The following is a 23,549-nucleotide window of genomic DNA, read 5'->3' as shown; positions in this document are numbered from 1 at the left end:
TTTGAGTTATCCATGTGGATTGATTTCAGACCCTTCTACGACCCCTCTTTAAACCACACATAATTATGTTTTCATATATATTGTCAATTAGCTAAAGGCTCAATTAAGTTAAAGAACAACCAAATTGCGTAGACAGAAAAGTCGAATAAATCAGCTGGATCTAGATTTAGTTAGTGAAAATAATATTACCTAAATAAAAGAAACATGTAAAATTTCTTTGAAAAGAACTTTTCTCTAATTTAATTTTTTATCTTGTTATAAAAAAGGTAATCTGGTGTTTGTGGTTGTTATTCATATTAAGGAGTTAATATCTTACCGTATGGTACTTTTCTGAAACCGATAAACAGACATACTTTGATAAGACCGCTGTCATAAGAAAATGGCTGCCTCAGAATGTGCCAAATTTTGTGTTGTGCTTTTCACAATAATCATTGCCCTTGTCTCAGCCTCTAAATCGGATAAACGCAAGGATGTTATTGATGTTCAGGGTTATATAACTTTACAGAACTTAGTGAAAGAATTACAAGCAACACTAAAGGTCCATGAATCTCGATTTGAAATGTTGGAGAAGAGGCTACTTCAGTCGGAGAGGAAAACTGATCTGCTGGTTAGAGAGAGAAAACGAAACTTGCAAGTCATTAACCAACTCAGCCGACGTGTATCTGGTATTGAGAACAAGGAAACTCAAATAAAACCGTTTGCAAGTATGAAGATCCGGCGAGACAACGCACAGAAATACGTTTCTGAAATAAGAAAAGGTACACTTATGATGTTCCATGTCAATTTATATTGATGTGTGTCAAATCATGGTAATATGACACAAAAACCCAATAAACAAATCGGCGACTTAAAAAATCTAAAGGAATACATAAGTATTAATGTTTAACGTAAATAATAAGACTTTCATAGTGTTTTTATAACTTTAGATGCAGATGCTCTTTGGTGAAAAATAGAGAAAACAGGAATGTACAGTTTACGCTTTCAATTTTAATTCTAATTCGTAGGATAAAGTAATTAGCAATAAAGATATTATCTTTATTCAAATAACAGCAGTTTTTTTTTTATCAAAATAAGAAGTTTTAAAAATGAATTTTCATTCTTTGAAACATTATCTGTAAATGTATACATATAAAATATTTTTGAACTGCGATGAAGTTTTATTAAGGTTTAAAACGTTTGGTGTGGTTTGAGGGTATCCTCTTTCTTGCAGAACGTGTACTCGTTCCTCCAACATCTCCCACTGATCAAGTCGCCTTCTACGCATACCTGACCACCAACTTAATTAGTCCTGGTGCTAATCAAATCATAAAATTTGATCATGTCATGGTTAACATTGGCAATGGCTATCACAACAACTTGGGGGTGTTTATTGTTCCAACATCTGGGGTTTATGTCTTCTCATGGTCGATTCGATTATATGGGAGTGCCAAACACTCTGCAGAATTGGTTGTCAACAATGAAACTCACGGAAAGGTTTATCTGGATTCTACTCACCTTGACGGACATGTATCCGCCGGAGGTATTGCTCGTTTGCAGGCAGGGGATGACGTGTATATGCAAGTAAAGGCTGGTGTTTGCAACAGTCAGGGAGCAATCATCAGTGATGCTTGTGGTTGGTCTTCGTTCATGGGATGGAAAATCTCCTCTTTATGAGAGAATTAACATGTAAAAAGAGTAACGTGTCTTAAATTATCTTTATAGATAAATTACAAAAAATCTAAGATTTGTATACAGAGAAATAAAAATGGTTAAAGTTAACAAATACTTTTTCTTTTTAAAACCAATGTTTATGAGTTATAATTCCTCACATGGCTTTCGTTCAGCAACCAAACATCTTTTGAATGAAAGCTTACGACAATCTCGTGGTTTGATGTCTGATTGGTTTGTCTTCGCAATTCGTCTATTTTAAAAGAACCTCATACAAAATGATGAAAGCATATGTAGAGGATTCCCCAGCCTTAGAGACATTTAGACCTTTACCCTTTCTACTGCCAGAGTCTTTCAAAAGTTTCAATTGTAAACGTTGAGTGATAATCGTATTTGATTTATGCACTATTAACTTCAAATCCGCACCTGGCTTCTGAGACAAACTTAGTTGAGTTTTAGATTCCTTTTAAATTATAAAAAATGTATAAATCTAGGCGGCACATATAAGACATGTTTAGATGTCTTTCTCTATCAGAAATGTTCGTTGCATATAAAAGATACAATCATTTAAGCTTTTGCAATATAAAAGATATGAAAGGTTTTTACCAATTTTTACCCATAAGCTTACACGAAACAATTTCCAATTCGATAAAATAAGAGTGCTTACCAAATGAAGTTAATACATGTATAGCTATTGTTATAATTCAGAAAAAAATAATAGGAGTTTACGTACAATATATCACTGCGTCATAAAGATTACGATAAACTTTTCACAAAATGAGGGCAATCATAGATAATATATATACCGGGTAATTCTCTGTAGTATTTTAATATATGAAAATATATACACAAGATTGGGGTGAGAAAGAGAAACTGCCGCCAAGTTCGAGTTTATATTTATGTGTTACGTGTACAAATATGCAAATAATTTATTTAAAAACCCATTAGCCGTTTATTGATGCACAACCCATACGAATCTTTTGATTAAATTAAAATAAAAGAGTATTGGTTTTAACTTACATGCACTATCTAGATGCTGAATTCATTTCATCGATTTACTCAGTAAAGCTTAAAATTTGAGAAGAGGAGTTGCGTGGCATATCTTATAAAATATTACAAATAAAGCATATTATTATATAAAATTTCGTAATATGTAAGCCTTGCATCAAACTGTTTTTGTTTTGAATAATTATTTACGTTACTTGGTATATTGAACATTATCAAATTGTTATCCTTACGTTTAGGAAGGTTCTAATTATGATTTAATCATCATTTTTTGCTGTTAATTTCAACTGCTTTCATTATCAACATTAACTCATAAAAAAACCCAGGAAAACCTGAACTTTATTTGTTTTACAACGATTAATAAAAAAGTTTCACAACTTTTATAAATATTCCTTGTTGGCACGGATGCGAGCGCAAGGGTCATTTAAGTGCGAGGAAGCAGGAGTACCCGAAGAGAACCCACGTGTCCAAGCGGGCGACCGCCATACCCTATCACATAAAACCACTACATTGATCACCATGCTACTTGGAGACTTATTAATTCATTAAATGACATTAACTGACAGTCTTTAATCAGGCGGTGTTGCATTGCATTGAATGCTTGCAATTAAAATATGATTATTTAATAAAAATAATAATGTTTTAATTTAAGTACTTTATTCTATTAATTCATTTCGACAGAGTGATAAATTCATGTAGAATTGTGTTCCTGCATACCACCGAATGCAGATGATATCTGGTCTCTTAGTGCAGTGGTTACTACGTGCGAAAACTTGTTTTACCAGATTATCTAAAGTTCAGTTTTTTCTCCAAGTACAGTTCAAATGCATCTGATAACTAAAGTGTCAACCTTCACACGGAAAAATAAAAGAAAATGCCGTCTTAAGGGAATAATTTGTTTAGGTATTCACATAAATTAACTTTCGGTTCTACAGAAATGACATTTGAGCAGGAACAGCGTTTATTTTGAAGGAAGTTCAGAATGATACAGCCACGTACAAACAACTTATTTAACTTTCTGTGATTGAAAAAAAAAATGCTTGATTTTGTATTTTTTAAGAGATCAGTGAAAGTAGACTTCAGTGAAATGGTTTTCGTCAGTTTAAAACATTTTGGTGAAGAATTTCAAAAAATGTTTGGAAATTAGAAGTATATTTTGAAATTGTTTTATGGTATACGAACAAATATGGCTTCTTTTTAAAAAAAATTAAATGAGTGTTTCAATTAAATTGAGTTATAATACATATTTTCTATGAAAATATCTCAAATTGTTCATAAATGCACGAATTTCTTAATACAAAAAAGACAAAAAATGAATGTGACCTGACAATGAAGTTCAAAAATTAATTTGTTCAGCAAGCCAATGATATTTCTTTTCCGGATGTCTGGGGATTTTTATATCACAGCAAAAATTTCCTAAGGTAAGGTTTTTTGAAACCTTAAATCATCATTTCATCGGGAGAAACAACAGTAAGACTCCCAGGAGCCGATGTCATACCGTGAGCTTATTTTTGTCCGACTAAGAAGTAGTTTCAATATGCAAAGGACTTTGCAAGTATTCAGAATGTCTGAACGTCTATAGATACGTCTACTGAGATTTGCTCGCAACATTTCAAATAAAACAATGTACTTTTAAATGGAATTACAATTTCGAAGATATCCCAAATTAATATTCAATTATGCTAATTCAATAAGACGAAAACATGTAAGACAAAAACTTGTTTTTTAATGGCATTTTTTTTTTTAAATCAGAAAACTAACCAAACAACAACAACTGATTCAAAAAGAGATTAGTTATTTAGTTCAATATGTTGACATAAAACAGAGTAATGAATAATGATCATTCAATGCATTTTCCTTACTGGTTTATGCAGCAATAAACAAGGTGTTGCCTGACCAATGCAATGCCGTTTCTCAAGACCATAAAGAATAAAAATCCCATAAGATGTTCAGCAGTCTATTTTACAAGAGAAAACATTTCCTTGAAGGGAGGTGTGGTTGAAGCACAATTCTAATGAATGTGGTGTCGAAAGTTCGTAACCATAGCACTCAGATTTGTGCACAGCGAATTTGTGAATAAATGTAAAGTATAATATAACCTAACAAAGTATAAAATATGCATCACAATGCGTATCAAAGACATGACTGTCGTTTTTTATACCCAAAAAAGTATTTATTTTCAGTGTGGATGCTGTAGAATAATTAAAAACGACCTTCCAAATTTTTAGAAAGTTAAGGTACGATTAAATAGTTCTTTTTCTTTTAGGTAGGTTTACGATTGAAATTCAATATTCAGCTTCGAATGAAAAATTATCAATGCCCGTTTGTGTTCGGTCCTCAGGGTCAATGTGGGTGTGTTTTAAAGGGTTGTTCTTGAACAGACCATGTCACAGACATCGATGTTTGGTTTGAATGATCAATAAGCCCACCTTGAAAAAAAAAACGTCGGGCGAAGACTTTTCACCCACGTATTATTATCTTGTTAGTATTCGATTTATTGCTGACGAGACAAAGACCTTCTTCACAATGAGCGACCGCTACAACGACGGTGGTTTGGGGCTCTTTGATGAAAATAGCTTGTACAAAAATTAGAATAATATTCATACCATTACCAATACCGATCAGTAACCAAAGGAAGATAATGATGGGAACAGCCATATTTTTCATTACCACATTTCTTATGAAAAGCTTACAATGTCTTAAAAGTTTTTCGAAAAAAAACCCACCAAATTTGTAAGAAAAAGGGATACAGTGTAGTGGAAGTTTATTTTCAAAATTACTTTGAAAAATTACATTTCATTCGTCAGTTTCATTAAGTTTAATTAATCAGGAATTATAAAACTTTGCCATTGCATTGTATAAAGAAATTGTTATTATTGTTTAACGGATCTAGATGTAAAATGTTATATTTGCATGTAATTGTTGTGACTTGCTTCGAAGTATATATTATATTCAAAAAACTAATTCTAGTATGCAACTATAGGCAAGGTTTATTTAGTATTCCTCATGTAAAAATATGGCTAATGAACATCATGTTATGATAGTATTTTATCAGTACAATTTTTTTTGAAAAGAAAAAATTGTGTAATTGTTTTAGTTGTCGATGTAATTAAAACACATAATTTAATGATTATTTTGAATTCATTTTAAACATTAAGTATTTAACAATGGTAAAAGGAATAGCTTGAAGAGGAATGAAAAAGAGGTGGTGTTTGTTGGAAATTGTGTCCATAATAATCAAAGTAAAAATTTACATGTTTGTGGGGGATTAAAAATTATATAGAATTAACGACAATTTTGTATGAAATATTCATCGACCCAGTTAATGACATACAATCTTTAGATGACAGGACTCTACTGGCAATTGGTGGGAAAGTTAAGACAAAGATTGTTGCTGTTTTCGCCTGTCGTCTCTATTCATTCGTTTTTAATGTTAAATATTCATTCATAAAGATTTTCTCTATAAACCAACAGCTTATACTTTGTTGATTGAAGTAAACTTTAATACATGTCACAGGGGCTAGGTAAATGAAGTAAAATAAAATGACATTAAAGTGCATTTTATTATTCTGACTATATTTTTGCAAACTTTTAACAAAATCACTGTGGTTTGATGTAAAATGATATTTCATCCTTTCAACACATTAGTATGTAGATGAAATTCCAACAACCAGGCGTTTAATGGTCACTGACCCCCTTGAATATTAGACAGTACATTGATATATTCGCAAATATTGTGACATAGTCAGAGCCTAGTGTTTAAAAATAATTACTCTTCTTAACTCTCTATCGTATTATACTAGAGTAAAAACTAAATTGAATAAAATGGATTTTACTTTTCTACTCAGAAAAACATCAGACAATGTAAATGAAAAAACATTTTTACAATTCAGATGAATTTTATCAAATAACCGTCTCGTTTTAACTTAAGAATAACTATTTCAGGAATTTGGCAATTTAAAGAGCGTTTTCTTGCAAATTTTATGTTTTGCGTTGGAATTTCACAGCTAAACTGCTAGCGAAGCAATGGCAACTCAAAATGCTACATAAATCTCTACAACATTACTCACTACTTTAGTTTGTATTTCAAAATTCATAAATTGAACGGGAGCCGTTGTATACCGTATATTGTTGTCAAAACGAGGATAGAGTAAGTATGCAATCATTAATTTACGTATGGCAATATGTATGATCAAATAATCTTATAGAGTTTATCTTTACATATAAGATAAATTCATATACCAATTGTTCACAACGATGTTAACGCTTTCAATCTGTGATGGTGAAACAAATATCAATATCTATTTTTTTAAATTTAGTTTTAGAACTAAATGACGGTAAGTTTGAGTTTTGAACTTACAGAATTAAACCCAAGATTTGACCAACAAAGGTCAATGGAGCTTAAGAAACGTGTATCTTCGTACGTATGAGAGGTCAACTTTAGCTTTTGAATTTCGTGTCGCCTAATGTCACAGCATTGTCAATTATTTGCATTTGAGATTATTGTCGTAAAATAGAAAGTTAACTGAACTGACTTGTATTTTATACAATCTCAATGAGGTCACCTGTGTAATAATAAAGAAGCTTTGAATGTTAATTACCTAATAAATTTGCAATTCCCGATCAAGAATTGGTTCACTGACATTTTAACAGAACAGTATGGCTTACCACAAGAACATCTAATTTATTTTAAGCCAATAGAAACTGCAGTTTTTTGTAATATTTTCAGTCTCAAATAGCAGAGGAAATTCTATTGAAAAAAATAAATATTTCCTTCAGGTGCGAGAAGTGAATTCATAGATTTTGGCATATATTATACTTTTAATTATTATATTTTTTAAAAGTTTTCGTCTCGTACCTGTCCAGAGTACACGTAATATATTATATCCATCTAACTACTTAGAACTATAGAAATAAAATAATATAAAATCGAACGCAAAAAATGTTAATATCAACGAAAAGGATTTAATCCTTCATTAGATCACCAATCTCGATTCCAATTTGTAATTTGTAACCTTGTATAATTTTTGTGAATCCGACTGGGTTTTAATTCCCGAAGATAAACTGCATCTCGTATAGGTCCTGCAATAAAACACACGTCATCTATTATTTGAAATGTCATTTCAATATTTAGTTAAAAGTTGGATCAAATCATTTGAGAAGTATAGATCCGTTCTATGATATTTGATTTTAAGGGCTAGTGAAATTCGCACAAAATACAAAATTTTATTGTCGATGTGTGGTATTGTTAAATAATTTTTGCTTGAAATGAGAGTACATACCTAAAGATCATTACTTGTAGAAAAATTAACAAGAAAGCTGTATAATTTCAAGTAGAGGGGAAAATACTGTTAAACAAGAGGCCCATGGGCCACAAATCGCTCACCTGAACAATAGTCCTTGCATCATTTTTTTTCGAAAGGGTTTATTATGATGTGAACTCTTAATAAATATTGTAAAACTTAAATATTTCAAGATTTTGCCATATATTAAACAATACATAAAAAGAAGATAATAACAATTTTATCTTTCGCATGTTGTCACTATTCACAATTGCTCCACCTGTAAAATACATTTTATTAATGTATAGAAAAATCATATGCTAGGAAAGGGGAAAACTGAAAAGCTCATAAAAAAAACTACCTACCCTATTTTAAAATCTGATGAAATAGGAAACACACATATTTGTTTTTCTTGCCTTAGCAGTGTCCGAGAACCTTACTGGAGTGCGACCATTTCTCGCCGAGTACCATTTCTCGCCAGTATATTGTGACGTCAGTTTTCGTATATAATTTTATGTGTTGATAAAATGACGCCACAATGTCCCGGCGAGAAATGGTACTCGGCGAGAACTGGTCGCACGCCAGTAATATAACAATAAATATTGTTCTTTATAGTTCATATTTTAAAAATAAGGGTCCATAAAAATCAGTCTAACAATTTTGATGTTGATTGGCCTGACAATTTATCGTAAAAATTGTTAGACTGCTATCACAGCTTAAAATTAAAATTATGTTTACTCCAAATGCAATACAGTCATGCAAACTAATTATTAATAATAAACAAAACATTGAAAAACAAAAACAATTTCTTTTATTTCATTTTATGCTTGTCAAAATGTAGCATCAACATGATATAAACGTCTGTAGAACATCTAACCCCGATTTTAATCTTTCATTGCAAAAACAAATCGTAGTAACATTGTTCTCCGATATCAGTACCATTCATATTTACCAAGGTCGTGGTTGCACTTGTTTGATTCGATCGGTAAACTTTACAATTGAATTACGCAACAATTATTCCAATAATCGATGACAAATTAAATAGCTTTAAGTATAAAAAAAAGAATCTTGAAAACGCGGTGTAAAAACAAATGGCACGGTGATTATGCTGATAGTTTACTGTAAAGCTGAATTCGGAACTACGATTTACCACTATTTCATAAAATATTCTTTATATCATTCTTCGTTAAAAACGTTACTTTTATTAACCGGCAAATCACAAACTTTTCTTTTATCAAAATTGACGTCTGAAATCTTCTTCAAAATGGCGGTTAGTTAGTACAAACAAAGAGCTTCCGTTTCGTAATTCCGAATAACGAGCCCGATCTTATATAAATGAACACACAATCAGAACACGCTTACAACACATAGTTTGAACCCTTCTAAGGGTCCCAGTATTAGACTGAGGGTCACCATTTTTACAATTTAGAATCTGCCTTATATATAGAAGTTGTCATATAAATATTGGTAATATTGGAGCAGCGGTTCTTGAGAAGAAGATTTTAAAAGATACCCCCCCCCTTTTTCACAGTTTCATGATTATTTCTCGTTTAAAAAGGGATTGCCCTTTGAATTTTACAATTTATAATCTCCTTAATATAATAATGCTTTCTGCCAAATTTCGTAAAAATTGGATGAGTGGTTTTGGAGAAGAAGTTGAAAATGTGAAAAGTTTACAGACGGACGGACAGACGGACGGACGGACGGACGGACGGACGACGGACAACGGGTGATCAGAAAAGCTCACTTGAACCTTCGGTTCAGGTGAGCTAAAAAGCAATTAGCAAAGAGAGATATTTCTTTAAAAGAAAATATATTATACTACATTTCAAGAAAAAAACAGCATGTCATTTATGTACCATCTGATATAAAGCGTGTTATCATCCATTAATAATCGTCGCATGGATTTCTTATCAACGATTCTAACAACAATTTTAACTTTTAGTTTAGTTAAGAAATGAACTCAATGTCTCTCCAAGTTACACTCGTATAACCTGGGTTGGGGCAATTTACGCTTTATAATCCGCGAAGCGGATTATAAAAAAGCGTAAATTGCTCCAACCCAGGTTATACGAGTATAACTTGGGTAGATATTGAGTTCATTCCTTATAATTTAATTTTCTGGAATTTGCTGTACAAATTGAGTCCGTTTTACTTTTAAAAATTATATAAATCTGTTCAAAATTCAAACGTAACGTCAAGTGAATTAGTACGTTGGTGCATTGTGACGTGTCTTGTGACGTGCAAACCAGGTTATACAAATTTAACTAAATTTTTCTATCCAATCAAATGCCGCGTTACAACCAGAATTAAATTATTTTAGATTACATTATTTCTTCATCATTTAAGTTTGCTAAAAAAGCAACTAGACGAATATCTTCATTTACATTGCAACATATACAGTAAGAATTTACACGATTACACGAAAATTTCCAAATTACAATCATTTAGCCATGTTTTTTATTATTTTTAATCTAAACAATATGTTATTATGCAATATGTATGATTATATAAAAGGTAATTTGGTGCTGTGTCCGTTCTACACTAGTACAATTCGTTTTTTTTCTGAACTTTTATCTGTGATATCAAAAGTACATTCAAATTGGAAACCGAAATGAACCCCTAAAAAGGGTTACTCTCTGGGCTGGGTAGATTATGATTCTCCAAAATCAAATAATCACTTAGGAATTTTTTTATTTAATTAAATATGAGAATCGATCCCATTCGACACACTTAATTTTAAATTAGAAGGGGCCGAGCTCTCATACCGGTATTTGTGGTTATCCAGAGTCTCATTAACGTACTAAAAACCAAACATAACAATAATGTTATGTAATTATTCAAACAATCGCTAGATTTGAGGTGATTGGCAAATTGTTTTCATTAGTGATTGAATTATATTATAGACTTTGATCAATGATAACGCTCCTAGCATAAAAGACAGCAGGGACCACCCGATGTGTTCGTTTTCTCAATGAAATGTTGATGACGGTGCGTGTTTGTTTGAAAATTTTCTGTCAGTGAATGATTATTCAATTTAATTGCATTAGATAAGTTTAAATAAATGCTCAGCTCAGTTTATTTTCACTTAAAACCCATATAATGGGACGTGAGATACAAGAACAAAAATTCATATATTTACATATTTACAATATAGTTGAAAAAAAAGTAAATTGGGTGAACAAATTTGTAACAAACATACACAATTTTCATAGTTATTTAAAGACATGATTTCACAAAAAATTTTAGTGTTAAGAGAAGAACATTAATATGTAGCTAAAACTGACTTCGTAAGTTACATAATGCCTTACATTCTAAAATAACATGATATTCATCGCCAATTTTTTTTTTTTTTTTTTTTTTTTTTTTTTTTTTTTTTTTTTTACAATTAAACAAATTACAATAACGCTTACTTCTTTCAACACTACTCCACCTTCCTGTATCAATAGGAAGGTGATAATTTTTTTTAATTTACAAGAATTTAAAAGTGTTCACATTGAAAATTTGTTTTATAAAGGGGTTATATATCGAATTTATACAAGTATTTGTGTATTTTTTTATAACTTTAACAAATGTTGACCTCCAGGTTTTAATCATTTTGGTCACCACCAGAATCAAAACCAAAATACTATGCAAGAATGTAATCCTATTGTCATGTTCATGATGATATTTAATTAAATGTTTTGCATACATAAAAAACATTTTATCAGCAGCTGGCTCAGCTTTAATTATAGTCCTTTGCAAATTTGTACTTAAAGAATAGGATATGCTGCTAATTCAAATTGAAAAATGTGTGTGCCTCTTGGCCATAATTGATCATAACATTATTTTTAACAAGAAGTATTCTTTCACTATTGTTCTGTTTTAATTTCTTATACACATCTATTCAAGGAAATCCAATGTTGGTATTGGCCTCTGGTTCTATTTTAAATGATTCAATTAAATGATAATCTTGTTCCCAAAAAATAGTTATCGCACATCAGATGTTCGGAATTTCTGAATATATTATTATTTCTTCCATGTATAAAAGGAAAGACATGAAAGACAACTCTTAGTACATTATTGAATATCTGCAGCGTGAAAAGATCTTCCACATGCATGTAATATCTAAAATTGGAACGTTCAAGCTCATGCTTCAATAATTGTTTTAATAGCCCGACTTTATCTCTTTTTTGCATTAATTTCTTTTTCATGTCCTGTATTTTGCGATACAGCATTTGCGTCTCTGTAAGCTGATGATATGGGTCAATGGTGAATTTAATATTACATTCAGAAATGTGTTTTTCCTAACCATTTTTGCCCTTTCTCTAAGGTAAGGTGTCACATAAAATTTACCCTTCTTAAGGGATCCATCAGCAATTTATCCTTAAAATTTACTGCAGACTTCATTAGTTGTTTGTCATTCTATCCTTATTCTTGATAGATTTAACATGAGCAATATTCGGTTTGTAACTAAATAAAGAAAAATGAAGGGTGGGGGGGGGGGTTAAAAAGAGGGTAAGCTAATTTAAAAGCAGAATTCAATCTATTATCCGCCTATTCTAATGTAGACTTTCTCTTTAGGCAAAGGTTTGAAATTACTTGAATCTACATTAATAGTACTTCAACACAATTGCTGATGTAACTATAGTAAAAGAAAGATTTTATAAAAGTTTATTGCTGAAGAGTTTACATCATACCGTTGAAAGAGGGATATTGGAATATCCTTATACCTAAATCAAACAAAAGGTCGTTCCGAGAACAAAGTTGTATTTTTATCAACTACAAAATGAGACTTACCTGCAATATATTCTCTTTACTACATATCAATGTTATAATAAAAAAATTAAAATGCAATCAAAAGACTGAAATAAAACGTATGGAAATGGCTTGGATTGAAATCTTTCTGTATTTTATTGGGGCTCAATTGTTTCAAACTAAAAACTGATTAATGTCCATAATCGTTATGAACTAGAATACTACATGTACATAATGTATCGATGTTTGTAAAACACGCACTCTTTTCAAATTACGACCACGTGAAATATTCAACTACAGCATTCTTTATTATTTTTCAACTTAGGTTGAAGGTTTATAACCAATAAATTTCTAAATACATACAAATTTGCAGATTAAATCTATTCATATCAACCGATCGACCTTATTAAGACACATTTTAGACAATATTCATTCATCATATCTTGCTGGGTGTCCCGTTATTGTGTTTCTGTTAACAGAGTCGTCATATCTGTCTTCGGTATTAACATGGACGACGACATTATCTATGTCAGTTCGTCTATAGCGTGCTGGAAACAAGAAGAGCAGAACAAACCCTAGAAATAGACTTCCTGATAAGGACCAGTTCATCCAGCTAGTTCCTATAATTAAACAACAAATATGAATTGCATTTTTGATATTATCTATCATAAAACAATATACTTTTATAGATTTGGTTATGATGAATTGTAGAATTGTACTTATTTACAGATTTTATGCTTAATTAGCTTAGAATGAGTCTTTATTTTGTCGCAACTACTATGTATGGTTAAGTCATCATAAAGTATTTGCACTTTAGCACATACAAAGCATATTATATACAAATAATATTTCTGAAGGATTTAGCATGGGTGCAAGATCCATCTCTATTTCATCAATTTAAAGTTTGCAATTTCTTATTCTTTGCAGCCGTATACGTTGTACATGTGATGTTCAAATACAACATTTTACATGTAATGACAAATCATACCTATGTTTGGAATCATAAGAACCAGTAGGAAAAAAATTCCGAAAATCTCCATGAAACATGTCAAGAGTCCCCCAACTACTGCCTCCGACACGGGGAATGCCAACTCAGATCCCATCTCGTAAACCAACGGAAAAGAGCCGTTGATAAACATTCCTCCGATGATTGCTGATATGTAGATTTCAACTTCAAGAAATCATATTTTGTTCAATTTTTACCATCTTTTACATCAAATGTGACAAAGTTTCTATATTTTTATAAAATACTCTACTAAAATACGATAAGGTAACTTTTCAACAACCGCGTCTGCACAGTAATTTTAAATCGTGGTATCATCTAGATAACAAGTGGTGATCACTATCATTGGGAAACGGAAATTCAATCTTTCAAAAAACGTATTTATTGATAAAGAGAATGATAACACTTACTCTTAAATTCATAAATTTGAAACAATGATACCTTTAGAGATAGGTATGATTCCAGAGCTCATGAGAGAAAACCACACATAGCCTAGGACTGCTCCGCCATTCATCAGGATTAAAAAGAATTTAGTGTGTCTCAAAAATATATCTGAAAATCTATAACAAAATTTAATACAGATAACTATCACAGCTATTTATGAATTGTCATTCAACCCGATAAACATGATTAAAAAGATGTTCGTGTCCAAAATACCTCCCAATAAGAAGTCCAGACACGCCTCCAGCTGCTGTCATGTAGAATCCTAACCATCCGGCTTCACTCTTAAAATATTATCGAGAAAACACAGCATTTCGCTTGTATACTTTAGTCTAAGGGGACAAATTAATTTTCTTTGCTTGAAGTTCAGGGTCCATAAACTGCTTATAAACTGTCTTTATGCTTTAAGATTTCAGTATGAATGTAATTTGCTAAACCCCGACTATAATTGTAATATTATTGTATTACAGAGAAAAATGAATCCTTATAGACATTCTATATCAACTTGGAAAACAAAACCCTAAAAAAATAATCCTTTAACCTTTATAATATCGGTTTTCGCGAGCCAGAAGGCAATCTGGAGACATTTGTACTTACTTGATTCATACCGACTGGGTCTAATAACACATCTAATACAGCCTGCCAGCTTCCAAATACTCCATTAGGTATTGCATTGGCCAAACCCAACAATATGAGAGATTTGTTCCTTTAAATGTTTTGAGAGTATACTCAATTATTGAATAACACGCACGAAGATGTGTTTCCGCGAATGTTGCATTTTATACTGCATTAGCTCAATCGTTGCTGTTTCTAAATGAATCTTTTCAATGAAATGGGATGGGAATATCGAGAAATCCTCATACGGTACAAGTGTTTGGATTGATAACAACAATACCCATACCTAGCCACACTTCCAAGGGATTCCTTGTAGTTGGTTCTCTGCACAGAAGCAGACGTACTTGGTGGTGTTGGTGGTTTGGCGGGAAGATACAAAAGAGAGAGTAAAAAGATCAAACCAGCGAGGCCGCACTCTACCAAAAATAAACCGAAGCAATCGAAAGCCTTTTATTGAATGTGACATTAAAAATTGATTGCTGGTTTTATATATATATTCTGTTAATGCTTTAAAAATTAGTAAGAAAAACAATGTTGACAGAAAATCTTCAAATATATACTTAATTTTACAACATTCAAGTTCATATTAAATTAAAAATATTTTTTCACAATACATACCAGAATACAGCAAATTCATAATATCTGTTCGCATTGAATCCATGTTGATTACTTTAACTAGAAATACCACATCATCATTTAATAATTTGAGATTCACAAATTTTGATTATTTACCATTAGTGTCGATGTTTTATCAGCATTTAAAGAAGTAATCTACAGGCAAGTATTTGATATAATGTACTGACGAAGTAAAGAACAGATTTTAGAAGATATTCATGTATTCACTTTAAGCTTTCTGTGTCAGTTGCCACATATTCTTATGAAATAAGTTTTCTGTATTCGTAATACTAGTAACTATAATGTCGTAGGGCGATCGTCGCAACCTTTATTACTAGTATCTAGAGTTAGAGGCACTTTAAAAAAAAATACTTTTAATTCTTTTATTGCGATTTTGATATCTTTATTTTCTGATTTCTGCTCAAGAGGAGATGCCTAAAGTAAGTATTTATCTTATAATTGAATTTCAAATTTGACGGGTTGCTTTTCTGTTGTACTATTTGTAATAGTATATCATTATCAAGTTTACAAAAAAATACACGACGCTTGGTGTTGGTTTTATTAAAATTGAATATGAAATATTGGAGATGACAACGATAACAGAAAATATTTGGTATGAAAAAAATGTAGCCTGTTTTCATTTTTAAGAAAGAAAAACATGAAAGGCGTTGACTGTTTTCGTACCTGAATGATTTGATGTATTCATGGCTGAATCTGAATTCGAAGATGATAGCCTACACAGAGAATTAACATTATTTACATCAGCATATCGTTTCTACTAACTATTACAGAAATTGTCTAATAACTGACCTACTTATGGATTCAATATCTGCATTGAAGCCAACATCACCCGTAGAGTTTACCTGCACGGGGGATGGAACCCATTCAGATCCTAAAACCATAAAATAATTGGCATTCATTTAGCGCATTGTCATTCTAATATTACACGTCTGATCTATATATATCACTAATAACATTAGAAATTATGACATGTATGCGAAAAGTTATTTGAAAATGTCAAAATAAGGATTAAATGAGGGGTGTTTTGCGTATTTTATGGGTTGCTGTCAGGAACCATTGAGTTTAACTAAGGCTCTCTTTTGTCCAAAACTTCAAAATTTTCTCGAGGTTTTCCCGATTAGCAGAATTAAAATCTTTGAAGAAATAATTGAACTGAACGGGTTATTGTTTCACCGATAACAGAATGCTTAAAATTTGACTGCAGACCAGGTGATATTATTTCACCAGTCGTATGGTCATGTGTCAGTTTCTGAACTTTGACCGTCTTCTTCGTTTATAAGGTTTCATTTTTAATTTCACTAACAATCGAATCATTATGATAAAATCAAAAATATCTCTTATGTGTGAGACAATCAACGTAATGTTTCTTTTCTTTTTTTATTTTAACAAAATTTGTAATTACTGTGATTTTTGTAATTTATTTTTTATCATCAATTTCCTTGGGTAAACATTATGAAAATCTACGGCTTAGTAAAAGAAAAATAGGAGCATTTAAAAAAGAATAATCTATGCGTCACTCATTTTGTGACTTTCAATTGCTTATAAGTTTTTGTAATCCATTTCCAATGTTAAGTTCATGCAATGCTCACTGACGATAAAATTTTATGATATATATCTTGACCAATTTATTGAACAATACAAAATTTTCGAAAAGGAGAAAATATACAAGAGGGTCAGAAAAATGACTGCATGCCGTAAACATAATTATCACATTCTCAACATTCTATTTTCCATTATAAAACATAAAAAAAATCTTTTTTTCTTATCTTAGATACCCTGTATTTACAAAAAGAAAGATATTTTTGTAGCTTTCTAGTATTTTTCCACATACTGACTATTCAAGTCTTTGTAATTCCCCTATTATTGATACTAAAATTCTTCATGACAAAAAAGATTCTCACCAATGATAAAGGAAAGTCCAACGCCCATGTACATGAACACTGATGACACTGCAGTGGCTGTTGCACGCTCACTGAGAGGAAACCAAGTGTTGGCCACTAATGATGGTCCTGCAAAGGGCACTATTCCTCCTATTCCATTCAATACTGAACACACATAGGATAACCTAGTTGATTGCACAATTATTCCATCATATAGCAAATGTTAAAGACATTGTTGTTGATATTCATTTACACGTTCAACAATGAAATAAAAAAATTCAGAAATATGCTTTTATCAGATTTCTGTTCCAATTTACCATGTTGCTACTTCTTTTTCATACGTTATACATCTTAATCCTGTTCCAATGAATATCAAAAGAGTACAGCCAAGGATTGAAAAACGTAACCCTGTAATTCAAAGAAAAAGTTACGCTTCATGAAGTCAGTAAAAGAAATCTGTTTATGCATGCGAAAATACAAAGAGAAATAAAAGAAGCAGATTTTACACATTTTATGAATCATGTACGTGTATTCTGTGTAAAGGACTAAATCCATGTTTAGTCAAAATCGGCCTAACGTCAAAAGCAATTAATATTGTATTAAAAATATTCTAAAAAAATTTACCGGTTTTGTCATTTACATATTTTTGCAAGCAGACGTTTTGGCGGGGAAACTCTGGCATGTCAAAATAGTATCAGGTCTAGACTAACGCATAACACAATTTTTATATCATTTTGATCTAGTTTAATTTTTGAGATATCACAGGGCCATATATAGCTAAACATGGATTTAGTCCTTTACATTAGGGACAGATGTATGAATATAAACTTAGATGGAGAGATGCATGAAAATATACACGGCGTATTTTTGATGATTCGGTTTTAAAACTGCATTAAAACTTTTAAACACAGTTTTTAACCTTCCCTATATTCTGTTGATAAAGAGTTAACTTTTCTTCCAATTACAATTTTAAGGGATTCCATACACAGCGATATCGATCCTCGTTTGCCTAATAGGCATAGTATTTTTGATGCGGAAAAATTACTTTAAAAAATTGGTCACGTGACTTCATCAACAATAAGGTGCCCTTTGGATCGATAACTATGTAACAAAAATATGAAGATACCTTATACATTTGTATTTTTACAAAATAAAGTTAATAAAGTGAAGTAATATAATTTAAATCATAGTAGATCATACACATATCTAACCATTGTGAATTTATCATTTTTCTTATGCAAAGATTTATCGAAAAGAAAAATATGAAAACATTTCTTGGTCATAATTTATCTGCAATTTACGAATATAATAGGAATTGACAATTGTGATTATAGAAAATATAAAATGCAAAATATAATGCGATACTATGCGTTAGGACTTGCTTCTACAGTCACAGCTCTTTTTGTCCTATACAGCATGAATTTACGAGGGCCAGGTCGCCCTCTAGTTCATTATATTCTAATACTAATAATACAATATTAATTTATTATTATTCTTATTTTACAATTTACAGCCTTTCAGAAAGAGGTCTAAGTATAAAATAATCAAAATTGACAGTTTGTGCTTGCTGATTTACAAGGAAAAAGCTTGCAATCGATGACCTTAAAAATAAAATTATGCCTTCGTTTGTGACATTGTCTTCTATCAATTTACATTTCATTTTGTATTTAAAGATTTAACATGCAATGAAGGATACTACATTGTTTATGACTACATTGCTTTGGTTTCCATTATAAATAAAACCCAAAACAAGATGTTTCCAAGCAATATTAATTTTAAGTATAGCAGAAACCTTTTTCCAGGTGTTTTTTACAAGTATACAATCGAAAACCACATGTTTTGTATTTTAAATTTCTCGACAATACGTACAATATTTATCAATAGTTTTATTCCATTTGCTAAGGTATAGATTATTTGGCAACAGATTGTGCGATAATTTAAAATTAAATTCAGCAATGCTTTTATCATTAATTTTTACAATTTTTTCATCATATATTTTTCGCCAACACAATGAGTTTATGTCGCTAAATTCATTTTTCCATTCACTCTCCATGATAGGTTTTTTTTGGATTTGTCATCAAGTAGTATTTTGTAGAAGAAGCCAGATTTCGTTTTTACCGATATCTTTTATTTCTCCTTGTTATTTAAAATGAAATTCATTTTTGATATTCATATATCTCCTCCTGCTTGTATCATTATGTATTTTAGAATAAAAAAATGTTTTTCAGTGTTAGATATTCACAAAGATAATTTCTTTTTGATTTTGATATAGTAGCTATTTCATTGAGCGATTTAAAACCATAAGCATTCACAAGGAAAGCCGCTTTCGTACCAGTTCTGAAAATATAAAACTTTTCCTTGTATTTACCAAATATTCTGCCGTAATATTTTGTCCATAGTATCAATGTTTTATGGAGTTTTTGCATTCACTAAATGCAGTAAATACCTCTTTGTAGAATTGTGGAAGTCTTTTCAAACTATTAAAATCAGAAGTGTTTGTTACATTTGATTCTAGGATATATTCGATTTTCATCTTATGATTTGCTAAACATGCATTTAAAAATTTACTTCAATTACTCTTATTTTGTGTAAGTTTTGATATCCAAGCTGCTTTAGTAGCTTTAATTTTGATTTCTGGGTCAATTATTCCTATACCCCCCTCTTTTATTTCTCGAATAAATGTGTGCCTTTTTATGCGTTCACGATTTCCCCATAAAAATGAAAAAATTAGTTTATTTAATTTTATAATGTAGTCATGTCCTGGATTTTTTAAAACCGTTGCAGTGAAAATGATTTTTGATAGAATAATTGAGTTTACAATTTGACATTTACCAAAGATAGTAAGTTTTCGACATCTCCACGAATCCAGTATCTTTTTAAATTTCTTAAATTTACATATCCAATTTTTGTCGTTACATATATTTTTGTTCAGTCCAACATATATAGTTAAGCATTTTAAAGTACCTTTAATTATTCTTACTTGATATACGTGTGTTTGGTGATCTAATCTTTCCTTAAAGAGGTCCTAAAATGATGCATTCCGTTTTAGTCACATTTAAATTTGTGCCCGACATTTTGCCAAAATTTTTAAAAATGTTTAGCGCATTTTCAAATGATAATTGATGTCCAATGTAAATGTACTATCATCAGCATGTTGTATACATTTAATTTCTTTTTCTAACGAATTAATTTTTAACCCTTCTATAACTCCACAATTCTTTATTTTTAGATTCAATATTTCCATTACGAATAAAAATAATAAGGCTGATACTGGACAACCCTGTCTTATTCCACGTTCCATTCTACATTTCCGTGACCGCCAGCCATTATTTTTCACATAAAAACATGGGTTTTTGCATAAGTATTTGTATCCATATTATTAAGTTCGGCCCGAAATTGAATTTTTGTAGTGTTTTAAACAGGAAGTTCCATTCAACCGAATCAAAGGCTTTTTGAAAATCAGCGAAAGTAATATATATGCCATCTTTGTTATTATTTTCACAGTACTCTAAATATCTTATATAAGTCTAGAATTATTTCCTATAAATCTACCTTTGATATACCCTGTTTGGTTTTCATTTATAATATTATCCATTACTTTTTGTAGTCTTTTAGCAAAGACAAAAGCTATGATCTTGTAATCTATATTAGTTAAACTTATAGGTCTGTAGTTTTCTATTTTTTCTAGAGACCCTTTTTTATATATAAGTGATAAAATTGAGCATTTTTGTGTTGTGGAAGTTCACCTTCTTCGAAAGAATGTATCAGGGCATTGTAAAAATATGTTTTTTAGTGTTTCCAAAACATTTTATAAAATTCTACTGGTATACCGTCATTGCCTGGAGATTTATTTTGTTTCATATTGTGAACTGCCTCAGCACATTCTTTTAAAGTGGGAAAAATTTCAATTATTTCTTTTTCTTTATCTGATATTTTGTTTTCAAGATTTATTTCACTTAAGTAGTTTTCAATATCGCATTCGGGACATGTCTACTCGAATAGAGATCATCATAGAATAAGTAAAGTTGTTTTAAGATTTCATCTGTTTTAGTGTATATATTTCCATTATTATTTACCTTATTGATTACATTATGAGATTGGTGTTTATTTTCAAGCCTAAGAAAGTAGGACGTATTTCTTTCCCCTTCACCGATCCACTTTGCTCTCGATCTGATCTGTGCGCCTTTCGCTTTATATTTGTATAATTCGTCTGACTCGTTTTCTAGTTCTCTCTTCTTTTTGGCATTAATTTGTGCATAATCACAACTTTCAATTTTTTCAATTTCCCTTTCAATCAGTTGAATTTTATTTCTTATTGTTTTACCTTTTTGTTTACAAAAAAATTATACTTCAATTTCTTATCTGTATTTTAATTAAATCCCATTTGATATGCGGATTAATCTCATTTTCTATTTCATCTGGTAAGTTATTTAAAAAATCATTCATTGTTTTAACATAATTTGCGTCGTGTAAAACAGATACATTTAATTTCCAAAAGCCTTTTCCTCTTGTGTTACCCGATATTCTAAACTTAAAAACTAGTGATCACTCAGTCTGCAGTCATTCACATTGGGAGCTTTGCGTAAAAATATGTTCTCTGGAGCATAACAAAAGTGTTCGCTCGCTATTACATAATATATTCGACTTTTTGGTGGCCCATTACCATCACACCACGATATATTGATAAACTGTGAAAGATGAAATATGCAAAAGTTTAATTAATGGATCAATGGATATCGTAACAGCAGGTGAGACAGGAAATTACGAGATATGTACCAGATTTTAAAATAAATAAACTTTTATGTGTATACATGTCTTGTGGAATCATTTTATTCGTGGGGGTCAGTGTTTGTGTGTAGCCAACTTTTTGGGGGGACGTAATTTCGTTGGTAGCAAGTTCTTTTTCGTAATTAAATATTAAACATATGCTTGCATATTGTTCGTGGGGGTGTAAATTCTTGGATAAGGGTTATCCACGAAAGCCACGAACATTGGTCCTCCACGAACAATGATGATTTCACAGTATTTGTCGCACTTCTTCGTCCTCGTGCAGTTCTAAAGCGGCACGTGTTGTCCACATAAACAGAAACACAGTGATGGACGTAGATAGAGTATTATCGGAGTAAACGCTCGATTAAGGAGTTTGATTTTTATATACCTGGTACATATTAAAACTTATCTGAAAAGCTATCAAATATTTAAGGTTATATGGGTCATATATACCTGAAGAGTCTACATCACCAGTTAACGACACTGCTCTAACATTGATCAAACTAAAGTTGAAAAATTCTAGCTGAAGTTCAGAATAAAATTAATAGCCTAGTGGGTTAAATCGCCATTAGATTGGTATTTAAATTAAAATACAAGGTTTTTTTTTAATTTAAAAAATGAAATGTTCTATTTACAGGACAGTCGATGAAATGGCCTCTCTAGAAATTATAAAATACGTACCCAGTTTTCCCATCAAGTAACAAACAGGAAATACTGTGACAAGGTATGCAATGTTTCCCATATTGGCAAACTGTCCTATCTGACTGTCACTCCATCCAAACACAGCCTTTGCAGACTGTGTAACAGGACCCCATGTGTTCCAAACAAGATTCTGTGTGAAATTAACCATCCCAAACATTGTTAAAACATACCACCGTCGAGTGTATACCTGCAGTTGCCCATCCGCGGGCAGAAGAGATGCGGTAGGATCGTCCGTCTCTTTATTCATGTCTCACTGGCAATCGGTTTGCCTGTTTCACTTTGACTTTAAAGAATATAGGACAAAATGATAACGTAAAGCTGTTCTTTTGGTTTGTGTTTTCATAAAGGTTCATCCATGGGGGGACAGTATCAGGTCCTATCTGACTGTCAGTACATCCAAACACAACCTTTGCAGAGTGTGCAATAGGACGCCATGGTAGCTGTGACCCAATGTAAGATATGAAATGTAGAAAACAACTACAAAAGTAATTCTCGTTTATTACCGACAGAGCTTGAGGAAAAAAACACCCTAATTTTATTACTTGTTGTGATCGGGGACCAGATGTTGCATTGACAACAGTTTTGAAATACATGAAATCGGATCCCGTCCGATATTTTTCATGTTATGTTTTTATTTTTGGTAGCTTGTTTGATTTGAGAAAATGATGTCTTTTTACATTGAATCAAGAAATGCAGTGACAAAATGTTACAGGATGGTGTCGAGGCGTCAGCTTTGCTAGGTTTTTTCTATTCCTGTCCTCTTTATCCAAATCGATTTTTCTGAAGGTATGTCTAGTTACAATTGCCGATCTTGTATCTTTTGCGTATTTA

The 23,549-nt window shown here is 31.2% G+C and overlaps 2 protein-coding genes across 2 annotated transcripts; one reads left to right on the top strand and one right to left on the bottom strand.

The window, feature by feature from the left end:
- Positions 1-359: 359 nt before the first annotated feature.
- On the top strand, positions 360-1,698 carry LOC128164973 (uncharacterized). Its single transcript, XM_052829109.1, has 2 exons — positions 360-758; positions 1,211-1,698. The coding sequence occupies exons 1-2, from the start codon at positions 380-382 to the stop codon at positions 1,651-1,653; spliced, it is 822 nt and encodes a 273-aa protein (XP_052685069.1). The 5' UTR covers positions 360-379; the 3' UTR covers positions 1,654-1,698.
- Positions 1,699-11,415: 9,717 nt separating this feature from the next.
- Positions 11,416-23,217, bottom strand: LOC128169764 (solute carrier family 49 member 4-like). The gene is made up of 12 exons (XM_052835848.1): positions 22,698-23,217; positions 17,564-17,654; positions 17,268-17,431; positions 16,156-16,237; positions 16,030-16,079; positions 15,349-15,405; positions 15,017-15,146; positions 14,713-14,821; positions 14,332-14,399; positions 14,116-14,234; positions 13,660-13,842; positions 11,416-13,291 (listed from the first exon to the last, which is right to left on the bottom strand). The coding sequence occupies exons 1-12, from the start codon at positions 22,963-22,965 to the stop codon at positions 13,101-13,103; spliced, it is 1,512 nt and encodes a 503-aa protein (XP_052691808.1). The 5' UTR covers positions 22,966-23,217; the 3' UTR covers positions 11,416-13,100.
- Between the last annotated feature and the right edge of the window lie 332 nt (positions 23,218-23,549).

This window comes from Crassostrea angulata, chromosome 1, assembly GCF_025612915.1.
Source record: "Crassostrea angulata isolate pt1a10 chromosome 1, ASM2561291v2, whole genome shotgun sequence".
NCBI classification, from domain to species: domain Eukaryota; kingdom Metazoa; phylum Mollusca; class Bivalvia; order Ostreida; family Ostreidae; genus Magallana; species Magallana angulata.
The sequence above is the reverse complement of the archived record's forward strand: the minus strand, read 5'-3'. Positions and strand labels throughout refer to the sequence as shown.

Bases quoted from the DNA above. Each gene is read 5' to 3' on its own strand.
- LOC128164973 (XM_052829109.1), top strand. From the start codon at position 380: ATGGCTGCCTCAGAATGTGCCAAATTTTGTGTTGTGCTTTTCACAATA. The intron at 759-1,210 runs GTACACTTATGA...TCTTTCTTGCAG, and splicing joins CGTTTCTGAAATAAGAAAAG to AACGTGTACTCGTTCCTCCA.
- LOC128169764 (XM_052835848.1), bottom strand. From the start codon at position 22,965: ATGAATAAAGAGACGGACGATCCTACCGCATCTCTTCTGCCCGCGGAT. The intron at 17,655-22,697 runs GTACGTATTTTA...TTTGAATTACAG, and splicing joins TTACTTGATGGGAAAACTGG to GGTTACGTTTTTCAATCCTT. The intron at 16,080-16,155 runs GTCAGTTATTAG...TTCTCTGTGTAG, and splicing joins GATATTGAATCCATAAGTAG to GCTATCATCTTCGAATTCAG.